The sequence below is a fragment of the Monocercomonoides exilis genome, assembly GCF_001643675.1.
Source record: "Monocercomonoides exilis strain PA203 chromosome Unknown scaffold43-869231, whole genome shotgun sequence".
Lineage (NCBI taxonomy): Eukaryota > Preaxostyla > Oxymonadida > Polymastigidae > Monocercomonoides > Monocercomonoides exilis.
The window spans coordinates 832,030-850,393 of NW_027150588.1; the positions used below are offsets into that span (position 1 = coordinate 832,030).

Sequence of the window (18,364 nt, forward strand, 5' to 3'; positions counted from 1 at the left end):
TATTCCATATAAAAATGAATTTTTTTTCATAATGCATTAAGTTTTTCTTTCTAGAGATTTGTTTTATCAATAAGTATGAATTTATCCTATAACAATTAATTTGTCAATTAATACATTAAGGTTAAGATCTAACACATTGCAAAAAATGTTTTTCGTATTGTTTTCTTTGTGTGTTGCCCACGAATGGGACGATATTGTAATGCAAGTTAATAAACGGTCTGATGTATCTTGGGTTTCTGGTCACAACAAGCGATTTGAGGTAATGAGCAAAGTTCAAATACTCGGATTGATGGGTGCAAAGATGCCCCAAGAATCTCCATTAATTCCAGTAATAAATGAAAAAAGAGTTGATCTTCCTTCTGAATATGACTGTCAACAAGAATATCCTCAGTGCACAACTATCGATCATGTTTATGATCAAGGATATTGCGGCAGTTGTTGGGCAATGTCAACTTTCGAATCTCTTCAAGACAGATTTTGCATTCACTCAAATGGATCGATGACGCCCTTGCTTTCAGCTCAGCATCTTGTTTCATGTGGGCCTTGCAATGGATGTTTCGGAGGATGGCCAACAACTGCGTTTTCTTTTATTCAGAAAAATGGATTAACCACTGAAGAATGCATTCCATATCAAATGGGAATTTGCCATCATCATCCATGCGATTATTGGAAAACTCCAAAGTGCAACAGAACATGCTATCCAAATACAAAAGTACCAATTGATAAAGAAAAATATTATGTCAAATCTCAAGCACGCATCGGTTCAAATGAAGAATCAATTAGAACTGAAATCATGAACAATGGTCCCGTTACAGGAGTTTTCACAGTTTATGAAGATTTTATGACATATAAATCTGGAGTATACCATCATGTATCTGGAAAGCAACTTGGACTTCATGCGATAAAAATTGTTGGATGGGGAGAAGAAAATGGAGAAAAATACTGGAAAGTTGTTAATTCTTGGAATACAGATTTTGGGATGGAAGGGGTATTTTTCATTAAAAGAGGAAGAAATGAATGCGGTATTGAATCGAATATTGTATCTGGAATGCCACGTATTAACTAAGAATAAATTAATTGAATAGAATGAATAGTTCTATTTGAGGACATGACCCATTTTAGGAGAAATATTTTTATTTTGCTGTATTTTTAATAACCTTGATATCTTTTAATATTAATTTCATAAAGTTTAATAATAGTATTTTTTTTTATAAATTTTAGAATATTATTTCATTCGATATTTGAATTAATATGTTTTTTTTTAAAGTGAAAATTGTATTAAAGTTGGTGAACACTTTTTCAAAATGAAAGCAGAATTGAAAATGATCAAACTGATTAATTGATAAACAGTATTGTGAGGATTTGCGATAAAATATTCAAAGTTAATTGGTGAAATACAACAATTTCAAAAAAAACACGAGAACAAAAACTTCGAGGCGTTAAACTAACATTTGAAGTGAGAAACGCCAATTCATTATTCGGAAAAATATTTGCTGCTCTTGATGCTTTTCCACAGAAGGTTTGTTTGATATCAGAAGCGTTAAACATTACGACCAAAATAATTAATAGCGCTGTCAGATGTTATTTCTCCTGACAAACTTGGAACGAAAAGGAAATTCATGCAAGGATTTGTTTTCTGAATTTCGAGGGTGAAGAAAATGTACTGAATATTGTTCATGAAAAATATAAACAACATGATGGAATAACAACACAAGAAGGCATAGGTGTAAATTGTACCACTTTCAGTTTGAATTTTTTCAAAATTTGAATATCATAGCGTTAATCTGCATAATTTAACTAAGCGATTCAAGGAGGGAAATTGCGAAATTCGATCATAAAAATTCACTCGATTTTTATGATTGATCAAAAATCCCATAATTTATTTTTTCATTTTTGATCAAAAACATAATTAAATAATAAAATTTGAACTTTTAAAATTTTTGAATACTCATCAAATCCATGCAAGAGGAATCAGAAAAGAGCAAATTTCCAACATTTACACAGTTTTTAATTAATTCATCAGGGAGCGACGAGTATTCCCTTTCACTGTTTGAAGAATATGGCATTTTGAACAAAAATATTAAATGTCATAAGTGCGGTGTCAACATGTTACTTAAAAAATGGAGAAATGTTAAAAGCAATTACTCATTTCGATGCATGAGATGCAAAAAGGAATATTTTTGGAATTACAAAACAATATTTAATGGACACAAAATATCACCATTTTCTACAATGTGCTTGTTGTACCATTACTGGTATCGGCATGAGATAAATGAAACGATAAAAGAAACAAATTTATCAAATAAAACAATAATAAAATTCAATCAATTGATGAGAAGAATTTGTGCCTATTTTGAACTGAATTGCTCAGACAAAATAGGCATCAACAAAACAATAGAAATGGACGAAACTCTTATTTCAAAAAGCAAAAATAATGTGGGAAGAGTGAAGGAACAACAATGGCTTTGGGGTGCAATAGAAAGAAAAACAGAAGGACAGAAACAGAAACTCAAACTTGAATTTCTTCCAAATAGAAATGAACAGTCACTTTTGAAATTTATTGAAAGAAACATAGACAAACCAGCAACTGTTAATTCAGACATGTGGTCTGCTTACAACATTATAGAAAAAAAAGGTTACAAACTTCAAAGTGTAAACCACTCAACAAGCTTTGTGAATAAAATAAACAGAAAAATTCACACTCAAACTATTGAATGTATGTGGTCGCATGTGAAAGCTCACATACCAAGAAGAGGAAGAACATATCAAATAAAAAAAGAATACATATATGCATATGTTTATAGGTTCAATAATTCGAATGATCTTCGGAAAATGATGAGTGACCTCTCCAAAATCAACACAAAAGAATTACAGGCGTTCATATACACATATGAGAAGTGTGAAGGCAGAATATCTTCACTCTTAAAGGAAGAAAAAGACAAAGGAAAAGAATTATATGAAAAGAAAAAGGAAATAACGCAAAAAGAGGAAATACCAATCGAAATGTTCGATGCATCTAATTTAGAAATGATATGCAAAAAACAAAAGCGCAAAAGAATTGATGAAACTGACGAAAAAAGTGAAACAACGGATGACGATTCAAGTTATGATCCAACAAATGCATCCAACCTTGAAAACTTTTGCGACAACGATGATGATGAAGATGATGAAGAGGAGAAAGATGAGGAGGAGGAGGAGGATGATGATGAGAAAAAGGAAGACGAAGAAGAAGATGATGATAATGATGAAGATAATTCTCTCAGAAAGAAACGAAAAAGAAAATACTCAACAAAGCAATTATCTCTTTCGAACATTGAGACACATGGAATTCACATGTGCAAAGAAAACACAGAATTCTATATTGAGCAACGATTGAAAACAATGAAACAAAAATATGAAAGAAAATTGAGACAATTGAGACAGTTGACTCAAAGGCGAATGCTTCGAAGCTTGCTGAAGTCAAAAAGCTTTGGCACAACAACAAAACCGATAACATTGTAATTTTCTTTTTCCATTGTTTTCTTATCAAACAACATATATCACATCACTCTGAATAATTAAAAGATTGTTTAACTATATCAATAACATCAAAAACCCTCTTCCGTTTTAATAATTTGGAAGATAAAAAAACAGTAACGATCAAAGTGAACAATAAAAATCCAGTTGAAATTTCTTTATTCCACTTTTTTTCAAAATTAACTTCATCTTTTGAGACAGTTTCATTTTTATTCATCACTTCAACAACGTTACTAAAAGAAAAACTGTTTTCATCAAATAACATGCACAATCTTTCCTCTTGCTCAGCATCTTCCATCGCAACAACACATCTTTCTGATGCTACACTCACATTCTCTATCGTCATGATCTTCATCACCACCTTCGCTTTCCCTCCAACACTCACAACATCTCCTTCGCAACTGATGCTCAAAATGTTCGTTTCAAGCAGCGTCACATTCGATTCTCTGTTGAATAATAGCACCGATCCTGCTGAATGCAAATCTCTAAATGCTGAATCAAATATCCTCAGCTCTCCGCTTTCCACACCCACAACCGAACTGTTCAACTTCAGTTTATCAGAAGAAGAGATAAACTCGCATTTATGGATCTCTGTTGATCCATTCTTCACTTTCATTATGTAGCTGTGAGTCGCCACAAATGTATCTTCAAACTCGAATGAGCATCTCTCCACAGCGCTTTCATTTATAAACTCCATGATACAATCCTTCTCAAATGATTTCTCAATCTTGGAGTTCAATCTCACAATCGCCTGTGTCTTTTTCAATGAATTCACAACAAGATCTCCAATCACGCATTCTTCTGTCACAACTCCTTCTCCTTCAATCAGAATCGCATTCATTACACCTTGCTCAATGTGGTCAACCCCACAGTTGATACTGATGCATGGATTGCTTTGAGCTCCACACCTTCTGCCGTCAGTTCCTGTTACGTTCACAAACACTTGAAGCCCATAAAAATAGGTGATTAGCGGAATCAGATCAACATCTCCCTCACTCTCAACATCCCTCCCACAGATGGAGTTGTTTGAGTTCAATGATTCCTGGTTGTAGTTCAGCGAGAACAGCGTTTCGTTGATCTGGTCTAGAATTGAATGGCATTTGATGAATATGTCTTTCCCTGCAAATGCCTCGTTCAGCCTGAACAAGATATTCACAATCTTGAAATTCAGAGATGGAATCTGACTTTCATCATCAATGTTAACTATTGGATCGGCTCCATCAACAAACAGCCCTCCTCCACGCCCTGATCCAGTTGAGCATTTACACATCGAAAACGAGCTGCCATTCACCTTCAAAACTGATTCTTCACTCTTCAGCACCAATTTCATTCCTCCTCCTTCAGTGCTCAAATCGCTCCTGCACGTGGACACTGTGCAGTCCTCGATCGTGCAATCTATCGCATTCTCAAACGATCCCAATTCAAAGACGCTTGCACCGCTTCCTTCGTTCTTGATGGTTTCAAACGAACAGTACACAACTTTCAACACAGGCTTGTTGCCATTCAAATGAGTGTTTTCATTTCCATTCATCTGGTTTTCCTCTTCTATCATCGAAATCAGGCTGTTTGCTGTCAAAGTGGCTGATGAAATGTTCACATTCTGAATCGTCACCTGGCTCACACTTGGGCTGAAAGCAATGAACCCTTTCAATTCGTTGATCTTATTCAACGTGCTGCTCTGAATTGCTGCGCTCCCTCCATTCACTTTTATCAGGCAACACTCAAAACTTTCAACCGTCCCGCTAGCTGACCCAAATGAGCAGTCCGTGACTGACAAGACTGTATTTGTTCCTGACGATTCAATGAATACTGCATGATTGGTGGTTATGCTGGGTTTGGTGAATGACACATTGAAGAATGACAGACTCACATTCGACGATATCATTGCACCACTGCTGTCAGCATTCCCATCTTCATCAGTAATTGTCACGCTTGTCCCTTTCTTTGTTCCTTTTATCACAACAGCTGGCGCTTCTGAATCTGGAGAAGTTGGTGGCAATGAAGGAGAAAATGATATGGGATGGCTCAGCAACCCTGATCCCACAATGTTGATGTGTGTTTCGCCTTTTTCAAGTGTCGAATATCTCAGAGAAATTATGTGGTTAATCGATGAACATGGTGCTTCTGAATACACACACCCACTGAAATCTCCTCCTTTCTCTTTCGAGACAAACCCATCCCCACTCCAGTTATCCCACAAATACACAACCAATGGAATCACATATCCATTTTCTCCTGTTGTCTTCCTTTCCCATCCACACAACTCATCCAATGAATTCTTATCACTTGCACTCAACTCCTCTTTCAGTTTTTCGTTTGACATAACCTCGTCCAGCTCATTTCCCGATATGAACGCTTTCTTCCCTTTCCAGGCATCGCATCTCTCAAATGTCACTCCTTCAAGCACAAATGTTCCCATCTCATTTGCCAGCTTCACAAACATCCCTCCTCCCATTCCTCTCCCTCCTTCCTTTCTATCTTTTATTGGCTCTTCACATCACGATAATTTCACACTCGTCATATTCAAGCTCCCTCTTTTCCCTGCTGATGTGATCATCCCTCCTCCTTTCATCCCACTTCCACCTGTGCATGTTGTTGAAATGCTGCAGTTATCCACAACTGCGCTTCCTCCTTCTTTTATCGCTGCACCAATGCAACCTCTTCCTTCTCCGCTCCCGTCTTCCACCGTCACTCCACTCACTCTGCTGTTCTTGATGTCCAATTTCTCTCCGTTTGAAATTGTTATTGGCGACACCTTATTCATTGTTACTGTTTTTTCCATCACAAATCCGTCGAAGGTCAGAGTTCCTCCATCAACGTTCAGTATGTTGTATGTAATCTTTTCGCTGGCTGATCCATCGTCTGCAAACGAGACGGAACAGCTTGTGATCGTAAGTGTTGACATGGAATAGATAAATGCGTTTCTCCTTGTATTTATTTCGCTGAACATCACAAACAACAAATTATTCATGCTAAATGGCAATTTGCAATTTACAAGATAATTACCGGTTTAAGATCCAATATCCTTCACGTTAATTCTCATCATTCCGTTTGCTGCTGTTGCTGCCTTCCCTGATATACTCACCTCAATTGTTTCCACTTTTATTTCATCTGATATTGAAGATTCTGAAACAACTTCGATTTCATGAATGCTACTGTTCACTCTTTTGTTCACGCAATATTCAACTGACTTGCACCCAAAATTCTCTAATCCGCAGTAATTGTGATTTAATGAGCCTTCTTTGTTCCCATCAACAGTCAACTTTGATATGACTGATTGCAAGTATATAAACAGCGGAATCACTTTCTCTTCGTTCCCATCCTCGCTCCCGCACAACTTCAGCACATCTGTTGGCATTTCGCTTGAATCAAAAAACCCAAATGTTGTTGCATCTACTTTTGTTTCCAGCAATATTCCCGAACCGCAACTGACAAACACATCCTTTCCGTATTTAGCTTTGTTTGCCGTATCGACCGAAAACTTTACTCCTGATGCAATCTCCAACTTGCTTTTCGAGCTCAGCATCTCCAGCATTATTCCTCCGCCTCTCCCTTCAGCATCTTCCCCTTTGTATGCCTCGCATCCATCGAACTCGCTCGTCCCATTCACCACAACGCTTCCTTCTCCTTTCACACTCATGCATATTCCTCCTCCTTTTCCGTCTTTTCCGTCTTTTCTCCGGCATTTGCAGTTCTTCATTACGCATGATTCAATCACAACAATTCCTATCGGTCCTTCCCCAAAGTCTTCTCCAACTGCTCCTTCCAGGAACCCCCCATTTCCACTTTTCTTTTCAATAGAGTTAATAATGCAATCTTTGAAGTGCACAACATTCACCCCTGATTCAACCTTGACCAACGAGTGATCTCCAAATGGCAATGTTTTTTCAATGACTAACTGCACCACATTGAGTTTCCCTAAAATCGCTTTTACAAAACTGTATGCAAAAAATGTACCAGAAGGAATCAGTGCAAAATTGGTGATCGAGCAGCTTGTGAGTGTGAGGCATGTGGAGTTGGCCAAAATCAGCGATGTCACGTCTGCAAGCTCTGTTGGCAGTGAAAAGGTTATATTTTCTATTTTGCATGTGCTCTGCGCATTGATCAGCCAATCAGAACATATGGAACTCGGGCGAATCACTTTCACATTCATCCCCTTTGTGGCGCAAGAGATCAGCCATTCTTTGTCAACATCTGTCATGGACACCTCTTCGGCAAGCTCGAATTCTGGACCTAACTCTATTTTTTTATTTCCCCCTGAAAATCGCGCCTGAGCAGTGTGGGTGATGGTGGCACACGGATAATAATCAAATCCACAGAACCACGAGTCATATCTCCCCAGAACACCATCTTTCTTTTTGCCCACATGTGCTGCACCAGTATGTGAGTCCAGAAACACATTTAGCGGGAATTGCTTCATGGTTGTGTCATCTGTGTCATATCCCACCAGTTCATTTAATGATAATATGCTCTGAATACCTTTCAGCTTTTCTGTTGTTATTCCCCAATTCTTTGAATCACCCCCATTCACTAATACATTATTTCCCCCTGATTTCGCGGTGCAGCCTGTAAAGTCCACAGACACGATCGAGAAGTCGTGCGGACCATCTTCCAGATTCACCATTATCCCGCCACCATTTCAACATCAATAGTAATTGAAACAAAATATATGTTCCTATTGCGAAAAAATTAATTTTTGCCCTGCGTTTTTTGTCAACATGAAAAACATGAAATCCTCTCCTTATAATAATGATCTGCATCGCAACATAGATCTCTTTGTTGTATTAATATCATGTATATTGATTTCAACATAACATGCGTTTCCACAAACTATATTTATAAGAATATGCAAATTTTGATATTCTCGGAAATTTAAATATAAATAATGTTTTTGATCAAAAATGAAAAAATAAATTATGAGATTTTTGATCAATCATAAAAATCGAGTGAATTTTTATGATCGAATTTCGCAATTTCCCTCCTTGAATCGCTTAGTTAAATTATGCAGATTAACGCTATGATATTCAAATTTTGAAAAAATTCAAACTGAAAGTGGTACAATTTACACCTATGCCCACAAGAATTAAGTTATCTCATTTTTTCTTAAATGCAAAGGCAAAATTTGAAATCATTAAGGATGTCTCTTCACTTTGGACTTAGTCCTGTAATCAAACATTTCGATATATAGCTTGTACCACCTTCTCCAGCACATGTGTCCAGATTCATTTCGAAGTCCAAGCTGAAAGTGCTCTCTCCTTTTAATATTACTCCAGCGAAATTGAACTCAGCATTCATGTCAAACGTCAAAGCATGGTTCAATTTTATGTTCAACAAAGATATCAAGCCATCTGTCAACAAGCTGAATTCATTGACGCAGACAAATAGAATGCTGATTTTTGTTCTTTCCAAAAAATAATCGTGCCAGCCGAAGCCAAAAGAGCACCTGCTTCCACAGAAGATCACTCAAATAATCATTTATCAATAATGACCACCATTAGACCCTCTTGAATTGCACCTCCACCAATCTTCATTGTTTTTGCCTAGAAAATTGTTTCTCCTGAACTTTTGAAATTCAGAAAAGTGGGCTCATGTGAAATCCACGTCAATGCATCAGAAAGAACGAACAGAAATGTTTTCTGCTGTTATGCTGTTCATTTCTGCTCATGAATAACAATATGAAGGTTCCTTGGAAAAATTCAACACAATTCTCATGTTTTTTAACAAACTTGATGGTCATCCATCTCGTCTTTGTTCTTCAGCGTTGGTTTTATTTGAACAATATTAAATTTTCGTGTTCACTCTTTCTGGAAATTTGACTCACATAACGCAACATTTTGATGTTGGAATCGCTTGTCCTCTTCGAAACGCATTCAGAAAGCTGATGAGGAGAAGAAAAATTAAATGGGTGGACGAGCACAATGATGGACAAAAAATGAAAGCCGCTGACAGAAGAAAAATAATCGTTGAGTGTGCAATCGATGCAGAAAAGACGGCAACATCATTACTGAACAAGGAGAGCGCATTCAGGACAACCGGATTGTTCCCAATCAATCCAGAAATCTTGGTTTCAAATCCGTATGTTTCTGATGATACAGAAGACCCTAAGTATCCAGAAGGGATTAGGACAGGAGAATTTGAAGTTCCTTTTAAATGGTTAACAAGTCAAAGTTTTATTTTTTCACTTCAAAAAAGAGAAATGGAAAAAAGAAAAAAATAAAAAAATATCACGAAATAAATTATCGAATAAGATCATTATGAATTAATGAATCGTTTTGAATAAAAAATACGATGCTATTTTCTTTTTTCTTTCTTTTTTATTTTTTATTATTAATATTTATAATAAATATTTTTATTATTTTCACAAGGAACAGTTTTTGATAAAAAGCATCATTGAATAATTTTCATGTTGAATAAGATAATAATACACATTGATTTAATTCAAGTTTTTGCTTTCAAAGTTTTAATCATATCGTAATAATTATCCTGATGAGTATTTGTTTCTTTACTATTTTCATTTTCTTGAAATTATGTGTGAAGGAACAGAAATTCGAATTAAGCATTCGTCAGACAGACATGTTTATAAATGTGTGGCATTTTTGAGATAATTATTTCCTGCTTAATTATCGGCTCAAAAATATCTCTTTAATTTGAACAAATGGGGGAAAATACGGACTTTCAAGCTTTTTTTGCACAAAGCATTGAAAAATTGCTTTACTCATAGCTTTATTTCGCTTTCTCATATTTCAAAATAAATTTGATTTTCGCATCCTTTAACAGGCATCATTGAAATCAAAACATTATGTTTTGCCGCCTCAAACGAATTTCAAAAAATAAATCGATTTTTATAATGTTTTTTGATATGAAAAAGTCAATGAAACGTGCATAATTTTTCGATGAAAATGCCTGAAGTGTTTTATTTTCCTCCTTATATCAAAAGTTTGATGCTCCCTGAGTGAATCATTGAAAATTTTGTTGTTATTCTTTCAATGAATTTATCGCACTTCATCGACGATTTTTTTCTCCCCTTCCTAAATGAACGTTATGTGATTAATACACAAAAAAAGAATTTGATAAAACGAATTCAATTGATATTAAAAGGAGATAAATTGCTTTTTGCACATTTAAATGTGATTAATAATGAAAACATTTAGCAAAAAATGGATTTTTCTAAACCAAAAGCAAATATAATTGTTTCAAAAAAACTTTTGTGTGTATCACATTTCATCTGATCAAATAATAAAAGGTTTGTGATTTTTCAATAAAAATATGAAAGAAAAAAATATCTATCATTTGATCTTAAAATAAAAATGAAATATTTTTGGTTTTTTCAGAGAAAAAAATTTATCAAAAAATTTAATAACAGGATGTAGAAAATATCAATTATTAAAAAAAATGTATATAAAATTGATTTTTATTGTTAACGTTTGATGATGCAAAAAAAAAAAATAAAAATAAAAATAAAAATAAAAATAAAAATAAAAATAAAAATAAAAATAAAAAAAGATAAAGATAAAATTTGAGGCCTTTGTTAAATTATAGCCGACTTCAAACAATATCTGAACAAATAACAAACTTCAAATAGTTTGCCCCTTTGAGGAATTTATATCAAAAAAAAATTTTTTTTTTACCATAAACAGTTACAAAAGGAATAACAAAAATTTTAAAATAAAATATAAATGAAAATAAAAAGTGAAAAAAGATAATAAAATACTCTTCTGAAAAATTATTATATTTTAATCACCAAAATCAACTAAGTTGTAAAAACTGAACAGTATAATCATCAAAAAATGAAAGCAAATTTCAAAAAAAATAACACACTGCAATTGCAATGCAAAACATTGCACTGCCACAAAAAAGTTAAAAGTTTAAATCATTTAACAAATGAAATTCATCTGAAAATGTATATTTTCTTTGTTATTGAGAATTATTTTATAAAGAAGAACAAGAATATATTTGATAACATAAGAATACTACCACAATCGCTTTAATCCTCCTTTCGCAATTCTTTCTCTTTCTTCTTCTTCTTTTCTTTTTCGATAATTCTCTGCTTCCAATCGACTTTTCGCAATCTCTAATTGCCTCTTTTCTTCGTGTACATTTAATACAATTGTTTGCACTTTGCCAGTGCAATAAGCCATCCGAGTTTCTCTTCTATCATAAACCGTATAGTAATAAAGAAGATCGGTTAAGGTTAGCAAATTATATGCTGTTCGCTTCTCATCAAGCAGTTCTTCTACATCAACAGCTGAAAATCTTTCAATGATTTGCTTCGTCCGCTCTGAAACATCTGACGGCTGATCACTTTCATCAAAGACTCTCCCGCTTTCTTCCTCAGGATCCTTCAAATGGAGTTCCTTAATCTTTCTTTTCCGTTCTGCTATTCTTCTGCGCGCTTCCCCCAAACGACGATAATAAACCTCAAGAGCAGCAGAGCTGGCTAAAGAAATATTTGTTTGCTGCAAAAGATCCAACCTTTTTTTGATGGGATCATTTGCAACACTCAAAAGCACCGAAAGCAACGAAGTAATTGTGGACGGAAAAAGATATGGGCTTTTGATTTGGCTGTTCATCATTTTGATAATGCTCTGAATCAAGCGATTTTGGATATCTTCAGCAAAATCTGAGAAAACAAAATATAAAACATATTTCACAACAATAATTGCAAAAAAAAAAAAAAAAAAAAAAAAAAAAAAAAAAAAAAAAAAAAAAAAAAAAACTAATTCACAGCAAAGGAAACAAACATTTAACAAAATTCATTTTTAGAATAAATGCAATTCGATCAATACGCTCCAGTATTCTATCGTCAGTCGTCGGATTATCATATGAAATCAATAAATTCGACATCCAAAGAAGACATTTCTCTGAGCAAACTCCATGATATCCAAGGGTTGATGTGTATGCAAGATCTAATAATTTATTCAAGTTATCATCATATTCATGCATTCCCGGGCTCATGGCTTCTGCTTCAAAAGAAGTTAATTCTTTCTCAACCCTTTCAAACAAAACTTTTGTCAGGTTTGTGTAACTTGATTCAACTCTCCCTTCCCCTCTATTAAGCACAGCACATTCACCAATAAGCTTCAAAAGAGAAAATGTTAAGGCTTCTCCCTCGGGATTAGGATTTGTAAGTGAAGAAATTGGCAGCAAATCAAATGTGTTTCTGCTTATTCCTTTTTCAATTCCATCTCCATCGAAACAAACAACAATCTTTTCCATTGTATCCATCAACACTTTTTGCTTTTCTATTGGTGCTGCAGGCAACTGCCGCGCCAAGACTTATTTTTGCGTAAAACAACCGCGAAACGTACAACATAAAAATAATTAAAAACGGCACACAGCTATAATCTAAACCTTTGTAATAATAATACGATCCGTAGGCAAAAAGGTCAAGACTTAAAAATTGATTGTTATAAATCATTATTTATAATGGTTAAAAAAGCATTTATTATGGACTCATTATTCTTCGCATAAGAATTATTTTTAAAAATGCTTCTTTTGTAATCGTTTTGGTTCATTAATTAACTTCTGAGTTGCTATAAGGTGAATGCACGTTGAAGAGTAAACACGAAAAATAATTCATTTCATTTCCATAAAAATGATTAATTAACTGAAGATAAAGTTATTTTCAAGTTCATATCTATACTATTCTTGATGAGATTCATATGGAACGAAATATTTTGCTTTCTGAATTTTGTTCCATTCCACTCTAACAAAAAAATTTCTCAAACTCGGAATTTTTCTGTATTTTTTGACATGAGAATGAAAGACTAAAAATGATAAGGTTGGAGAAAAAGTTTGGAACAAATCGTTGATTTTTTCTTAAATGAAAAAATTTTGCCCCATATGTCTTGAGCGTTAATACCATATTTTATTTTCCACTTTCTCTTTTTTCTTACTCAACTTTCTAAAATCACATTTATTCGAGTATATCATTCACATGTGTTTCTCACTGATTTCTTCTATTTCAAAAGATTCTTATGTGAAAAACATTTATTATTAAATAAAACATTTTAACTGTTTTGCAAAATAATATTCTTTCTTTGTGCTTTTGGTATTCATCAAAACCAAAACAATTTACCATAATTAAAATTCTGAGATAACCATAATTTAATTATAGAAGTCATGATTAAGAATAGCGCTCAAAAATCAAAGAGTGTCAGCAATAAGCCAAGTTTGAAACTTATCATTGATCATAATATCTTAATACATTTATATTTGTTGTTAAAAATTTTCAGTAAACAATATTCAAGACTTAAGTCAAAAGCGAATTACACAACAATTATCTTTTGAAGTTTCTCCAACCATCTCAGATGACGAATTTAACAGAATACAAAAAGTTGCATACATATTTGGAAACGATATGTCATCTCTTGAACAGCGATATCCATTGCAAAGTGACGAAATTGTTCGAAAGAGCCTCAATGAGGCTGAATCAAACAAAACTTTGAAAAATGAATATGTAAAATCATCTCAAAACTCTTTTGCAAAACATTCTTCATTACTGGATTCGTTACAGAGCAGAAAAGGCCCACTTCAATTTGTTCGGATGAAGCAAGGAGTTTTAATTAATGAAGGAATTAATGAAGCTAAATCTCAAGAACATGCGGAAACCGCAATTGAAAGAAGGAAACAAAAAAAGGAGGAACAACAAGAAAATGAGAAAAGCGATAATGATGGCGATAAAGAGGAAAGAAAAGAGGAAAGAAATTTAGATAATGAAGAAAAAGAGGAAAAAGAGGAAAAAGAGGAAAAAGAGGAAAAAGAGGAAAAGGAAGAAAAGGAAGAAAACTCATTTCCCAGCTTTCCGTCTTCCTCATCTTCTTCCTCATCTTCCCAATCACTGTTGAATGAGAAAGAAGAAATTGATACAAATACTTTAAATGAAGAATCACCAAGAAAAAAGAGCTCTCGGTCAAGTGCAGCAGGCATGTTTAAGGGATTGCTTCCATCTGCTTTCAAAAAAGTTTGCAGGCCATCGGCTTCTGCGGCTCAATCTGCTATTCCAGGCAGACAGATGGAATTATGTTCTAAACAGGTAAAATTTAGGCTGAAAGCAAAGGAAGGAAAGAAGCTAATGCGAGTCGAACACATTGGGTTCAATGCAACGAAAGAGCAAGAGCGGGAAATTAGGGAAGCGGATAACTTTTTCCAGAGAGGTTTTGTCAAAAAGCAAGTTGAGGTACTCAAAGATATATCAAAAAAGAAAAGGCTTAGAAAGGCAACTGCTTCGGAAAAAGAAAAGCGCGAGGAAATTCAGTCCGATGACGAAGACGATGAAATGGCCGATTCTGATTTAGATGAGTTATACGACGAAATCCAAGTTTCTGAGCCAAAAATCCTATCTCGATCTCATGTTGCTCCTCAAGCTAAGCAACCAATTATTCCGCACCCGAAGGCAGCTCCGGTAGTTGAAAAAATTCGAGGAATGCCATTTCCAAAGGAATTTATTTATCAAGCGGATCCATCTGCTTCTTTGTTTACAGAACAGCCAGAAAAGGAATTTGAAAAATCATTCGATTATCGAGTTGCGGAATTTCGTGTGGCGTTGGATCGATATCTCAATCGAGACACAGGTGCTCTTAGCTTACAGTTATTGATGGAAAAGGAGCAATTGGCAGAGGAAGAAAGAAAAATATTCGCAATCAAAAAGGCAGACAACGAAAAAGACGATGCTGCTTCTTCTTCTTCAACTCCGTCAACCGAAGTTGCAGAATTTGATGGAGAACCAGCATCAATTAGAGAACCTGAAAAAAGAAAAGAGGATAAAATCCCAAAGGATGATTTATCGAAAGGATTAAAGATTGCAACGACAGCTAGTCGATCACCCCCTTCAAGAATTAGGACTGTCTGTAGAGTGCCGGGCAATGCAATTAAAATAAAACCAAAATTACCTCGGCCAAAGCCCAAAGGGCATTTAATTGGGCATCAAGTTCGTTTGCCTCCTCCACAACAAGGAAGAGCTAACTTAACAAAGCAACAGATTATGCGCATTACGGTGAAACGGGGACTTTACTTTGTACAGTCATCTTTTGATCAATTCATGCAAAGTGACCCAAACATGTATAAAAGAGAATTATATGTTTCTTTTGAGAAGGAACCAGCTGTTGACATTGGTGGCGTTCGAAGAGAATGGTTTTCTCTAATATTACCAGCAATAACAAATCCAGATTATGGCTTGTTTGCAACTGATGTTTCCAATGGCAATAGAATCTATCTATCTCATCTTGCATCAACAGCGCAGGATTATCCAAAACAGTTCTATGAATTTGTTGGATATTTGATGGGGAAGGCTCTGATGGAAGGAATTACGATACCTGCACACTTTTCCAGTTTTTTGTTTAAGACTCTTTTGAATGAAATTCCTCATATTTCTGATGTTGCATCAGTGGATCCTGAATTAGCGCTTCAACTTGCACAGATGGAGACTGAAGATGTGACAGATTATAATATTCCATTTTCTTTGAATGTGGAAATATTCGACAAAATCCACGAAGTTAATTTAATTGAAAATGGATGCAACATCGAAGTGACCAACGAGAATAAGAAGGATTTTATTGCATTATGCGCTCATCACAGACTTTTTGGCGGAGTCGCATCACATCTTGAGGCTCTAACTTCTGCTTTTCATAAAGTGATTCCTGCGCGTCTGATTGCAGGACGCTTCACTCCGGAAGAATTGGAATCAATGATCTGTGGGCAGGCTGTAATTGATGTCGATGAATGGGAAAAGAACACAATTTATTCAGAGGGATTCACAAAAGAATCGCAAACTGTGAAATGGTTCTGGGAAACAATCCGCGAAATGAAAGAAATAGGCAAGCAACTTGTTTTATTTTACGTAACAGGATCACGCACACCTCCAGCTCTTGGATTTGAGTATCTTGTCGGAGCACAGTCTAATATGCTAAAAAAATTTGAATTAAGAAAGCTGAAAGATTTATCTTCAGAACATTTACCAGTCTCCCACACTTGCTTCAACCAGTTAGACATGCCAGAGTATGAATCGAAAATTCAGCTACGCGAAAAATTGCTGCTCTCTCTATCGACAGTTAATGAAGGGTTTACAATGGGCTAATTTCTTTATGATGGCAAAAATTGAATTTTTCATTTTGAAAAGAAATCATATTTCTTACCAAAATATTTTCATTATTACAGTATTTTCATTTTATTGTTGATTTCTTTTAGGATCGAATTATCACAAAAATTATTGATAAAAATTTGCCTTTTTCGTTTGATTATTTATAAAATCCCAGTGATTTTTCAACAAAATTTTGTTTTTTGGTTTATTTTTTAACTGATTCAGATTTCCCATTTTTTAAAATATTGCTTTCGAGCTATGCTGAATATTTGCATTCAGTATTGCATGATTTTTAGAAATAATACTGGAAATTAGTAATTACAGATATTACTTTTTCATCAAATAATATTATCTATGACAAAAAAAAATATATTATTTTTTGCCTGCATAAATGAAAATTCACAAAACATAATTGTGAACCTAATTTTCTTTCGTTTCAGCTGAGATGAACACTTGTTGTTTTCATATAGGGTGCATATTTTATCTTGACCTCAAAATTTTATCTCAACCCTTTTTTTTGAAACTTTCTGAAGCTTTTTTCGAGCTTAGCAAAGGTTTGAAACAAAAAATAAATAAACAAACAATTTTATCATAATTATTTACAACTTTATGTTGTTTAATTTTTTGTAAATTTTTTGTGCATATAAATTGTTGTAATTTTTTTTATTTTAGCACCCAGATCAAAGACTTGCTGGCCATGAAGCGAATATTTCATACGGAACGTTTAAAGCCACAATATCATAATTCCACATTCATATATTTTTATTTTAACTAGTTTTTAACATTTTCAATATAATTTTTCACCTTTTTTTCTGATTTGACTGTTTTTGCTTAAAACACGTTTTTTTATAAAAACATGTGTTTGTGTCAAATTTTATGTAAATGAAAAAAATATTCAAAATCTTATTTATCGTTTATTTGCATAAAGCATTGAAATGAAAAGGAACTTTTCAAGAATATTAACTAAAAAGCAAGTACATATGATACTTTTGTTATTCAAATTACCAAACATATGGGTGATTCTTTTTGAAAAGTCGCAAATGTTTTATTTTCAAATTAATCAAAAATTTCATATTTTACTCAAAATTTTGTTAACAAATATCAAACTTCACTTAAATGGAATCTATTTCTTGATAATGCTATTTCAAACATTCTTAAGCAGATTTGTGAGCTGAAACAGAAATGTGAGCAAAATATGAAATTTTTGATTAATTTGAAAATTAAACATTTGCGACTTTTCAAAAAGAATCACCCATATACTAACAAATAATCATTTTAACATACAAGAATCTTTTTATTTTAATAATGTTTATTTATCATTTCAATAAATTTCAAAACAAATTCATATGCGTCCTTAAATCGTATTTTTTGAAAAAATGTGTGAAATGAGAAAAAATGATAAAAAAACAAGTTGAGAAAGTTTTAAACAACTAAATCATATAAAAATAAAACGATGTATTATGAACTGAAAGCTTAAAACTTCTGAGAATAAGTATTCGATGGAATAGCAGCAAGTCAATGATCAAAACATAAAATTATTATTATCCTCGATCTTTTTGCAAAACATGAAAAATTGAAAAAAAAATACAGAATAAGGAAATTTAAACATTTCAAACATTTCTGGTAATTTTTTATTAATCACAGGCTTGTGTGAAGCTAAAAGCATGACAAAAAAGAAAAAGGTCTTGATAAAGTGAAAAGGTCAAGATAAAATCATAGCCATATATATGTTTTTTCCACTTACTTATGAAGGAATGGATTTGATGTTGA

The 18,364-nt window shown here is 33.8% G+C and overlaps 6 protein-coding genes across 6 annotated transcripts; 3 read left to right on the forward strand and 3 right to left on the reverse strand.

Moving 5' to 3' along the window:
• The first annotated feature begins 122 nt into the window (after nt 1–122).
• MONOS_5921 (putative cathepsin B) lies at nt 123–1,292 on the forward strand. Its single transcript, XM_067876112.1, has one exon. It carries the CDS (start codon nt 146–148, stop codon nt 1,064–1,066), a length of 921 nt encoding a protein of 306 aa, XP_067722213.1. The 5' UTR covers nt 123–145; the 3' UTR covers nt 1,067–1,292.
• Nucleotides 1,293–2,832: 1,540 nt separating this feature from the next.
• On the forward strand, nt 2,833–3,501 carry MONOS_14823 (uncharacterized protein; the record flags this gene model as incomplete). The annotated part of the gene is made up of 1 exon (XM_067867657.1): nt 2,833–3,501. One exon carries the CDS (start codon nt 2,833–2,835, stop codon nt 3,499–3,501), a length of 669 nt encoding a protein of 222 aa, XP_067722214.1.
• Nucleotides 3,502–3,544: 43 nt separating this feature from the next.
• MONOS_14822 (uncharacterized protein) lies at nt 3,545–6,421 on the reverse strand (the record flags this gene model as incomplete). The annotated part of the gene is made up of 2 exons (XM_067867656.1): nt 3,545–5,994; nt 6,031–6,421. The coding sequence occupies 2 exons, from the start codon at nt 6,419–6,421 to the stop codon at nt 3,545–3,547; spliced, it is 2,841 nt and encodes a 946-aa protein (XP_067722215.1).
• Nucleotides 6,422–6,526: 105 nt separating this feature from the next.
• Nucleotides 6,527–8,140, reverse strand: MONOS_14821 (uncharacterized protein; the record flags this gene model as incomplete). The annotated part of the gene is made up of 1 exon (XM_067867655.1): nt 6,527–8,140. One exon carries the CDS (start codon nt 8,138–8,140, stop codon nt 6,527–6,529), a length of 1,614 nt encoding a protein of 537 aa, XP_067722216.1.
• A 2,670-nt stretch (nt 8,141–10,810) lies between these two features.
• MONOS_14820 (uncharacterized protein) lies at nt 10,811–12,942 on the reverse strand. Its single transcript, XM_067867654.1, has 3 exons — nt 12,853–12,942; nt 12,258–12,791; nt 10,811–12,136 (listed from the first exon to the last, which is right to left on the reverse strand). Exons 1-3 carry the CDS (start codon nt 12,932–12,934, stop codon nt 11,487–11,489), a joined length of 1,266 nt encoding a protein of 421 aa, XP_067722217.1. The 5' UTR covers nt 12,935–12,942; the 3' UTR covers nt 10,811–11,486.
• A 676-nt stretch (nt 12,943–13,618) lies between these two features.
• Nucleotides 13,619–16,962, forward strand: MONOS_14819 (putative HECT protein). Its single transcript, XM_067867652.1, has 2 exons — nt 13,619–13,687; nt 13,752–16,962. Exons 1-2 carry the CDS (start codon nt 13,639–13,641, stop codon nt 16,589–16,591), a joined length of 2,889 nt encoding a protein of 962 aa, XP_067722218.1. The 5' UTR covers nt 13,619–13,638; the 3' UTR covers nt 16,592–16,962.
• The last annotated feature ends 1,402 nt before the right edge of the window (nt 16,963–18,364 follow it).

Excerpts from the sequence above, each read along its gene's own strand:
- MONOS_5921 (XM_067876112.1), top strand. The coding sequence starts at position 146 with ATGTTTTTCGTATTGTTTTCTTTGTGTGTTGCCCACGAATGGGACGAT.
- MONOS_14820 (XM_067867654.1), bottom strand. The coding sequence starts at position 12,934 with ATGATTTATAACAATCAATTTTTAAGTCTTGACCTTTTTGCCTACGGA. Across the intron at positions 12,792-12,852 it reads CAAAGGTTTAGATTATAGCT|TCTTGGCGCGGCAGTTGCCT; the intron begins GTGTGCCGTTTT and ends CGCAAAAATAAG. Across the intron at positions 12,137-12,257 it reads AAAAATGAATTTTGTTAAAT|ATTTTGCTGAAGATATCCAA; the intron begins GTTTGTTTCCTT and ends TTGTTTTCTCAG.
- MONOS_14819 (XM_067867652.1), top strand. The coding sequence starts at position 13,639 with ATGATTAAGAATAGCGCTCAAAAATCAAAGAGTGTCAGCAATAAGCCA. Across the intron at positions 13,688-13,751 it reads GAGTGTCAGCAATAAGCCAA|TAAACAATATTCAAGACTTA; the intron begins GTTTGAAACTTA and ends AAAAATTTTCAG.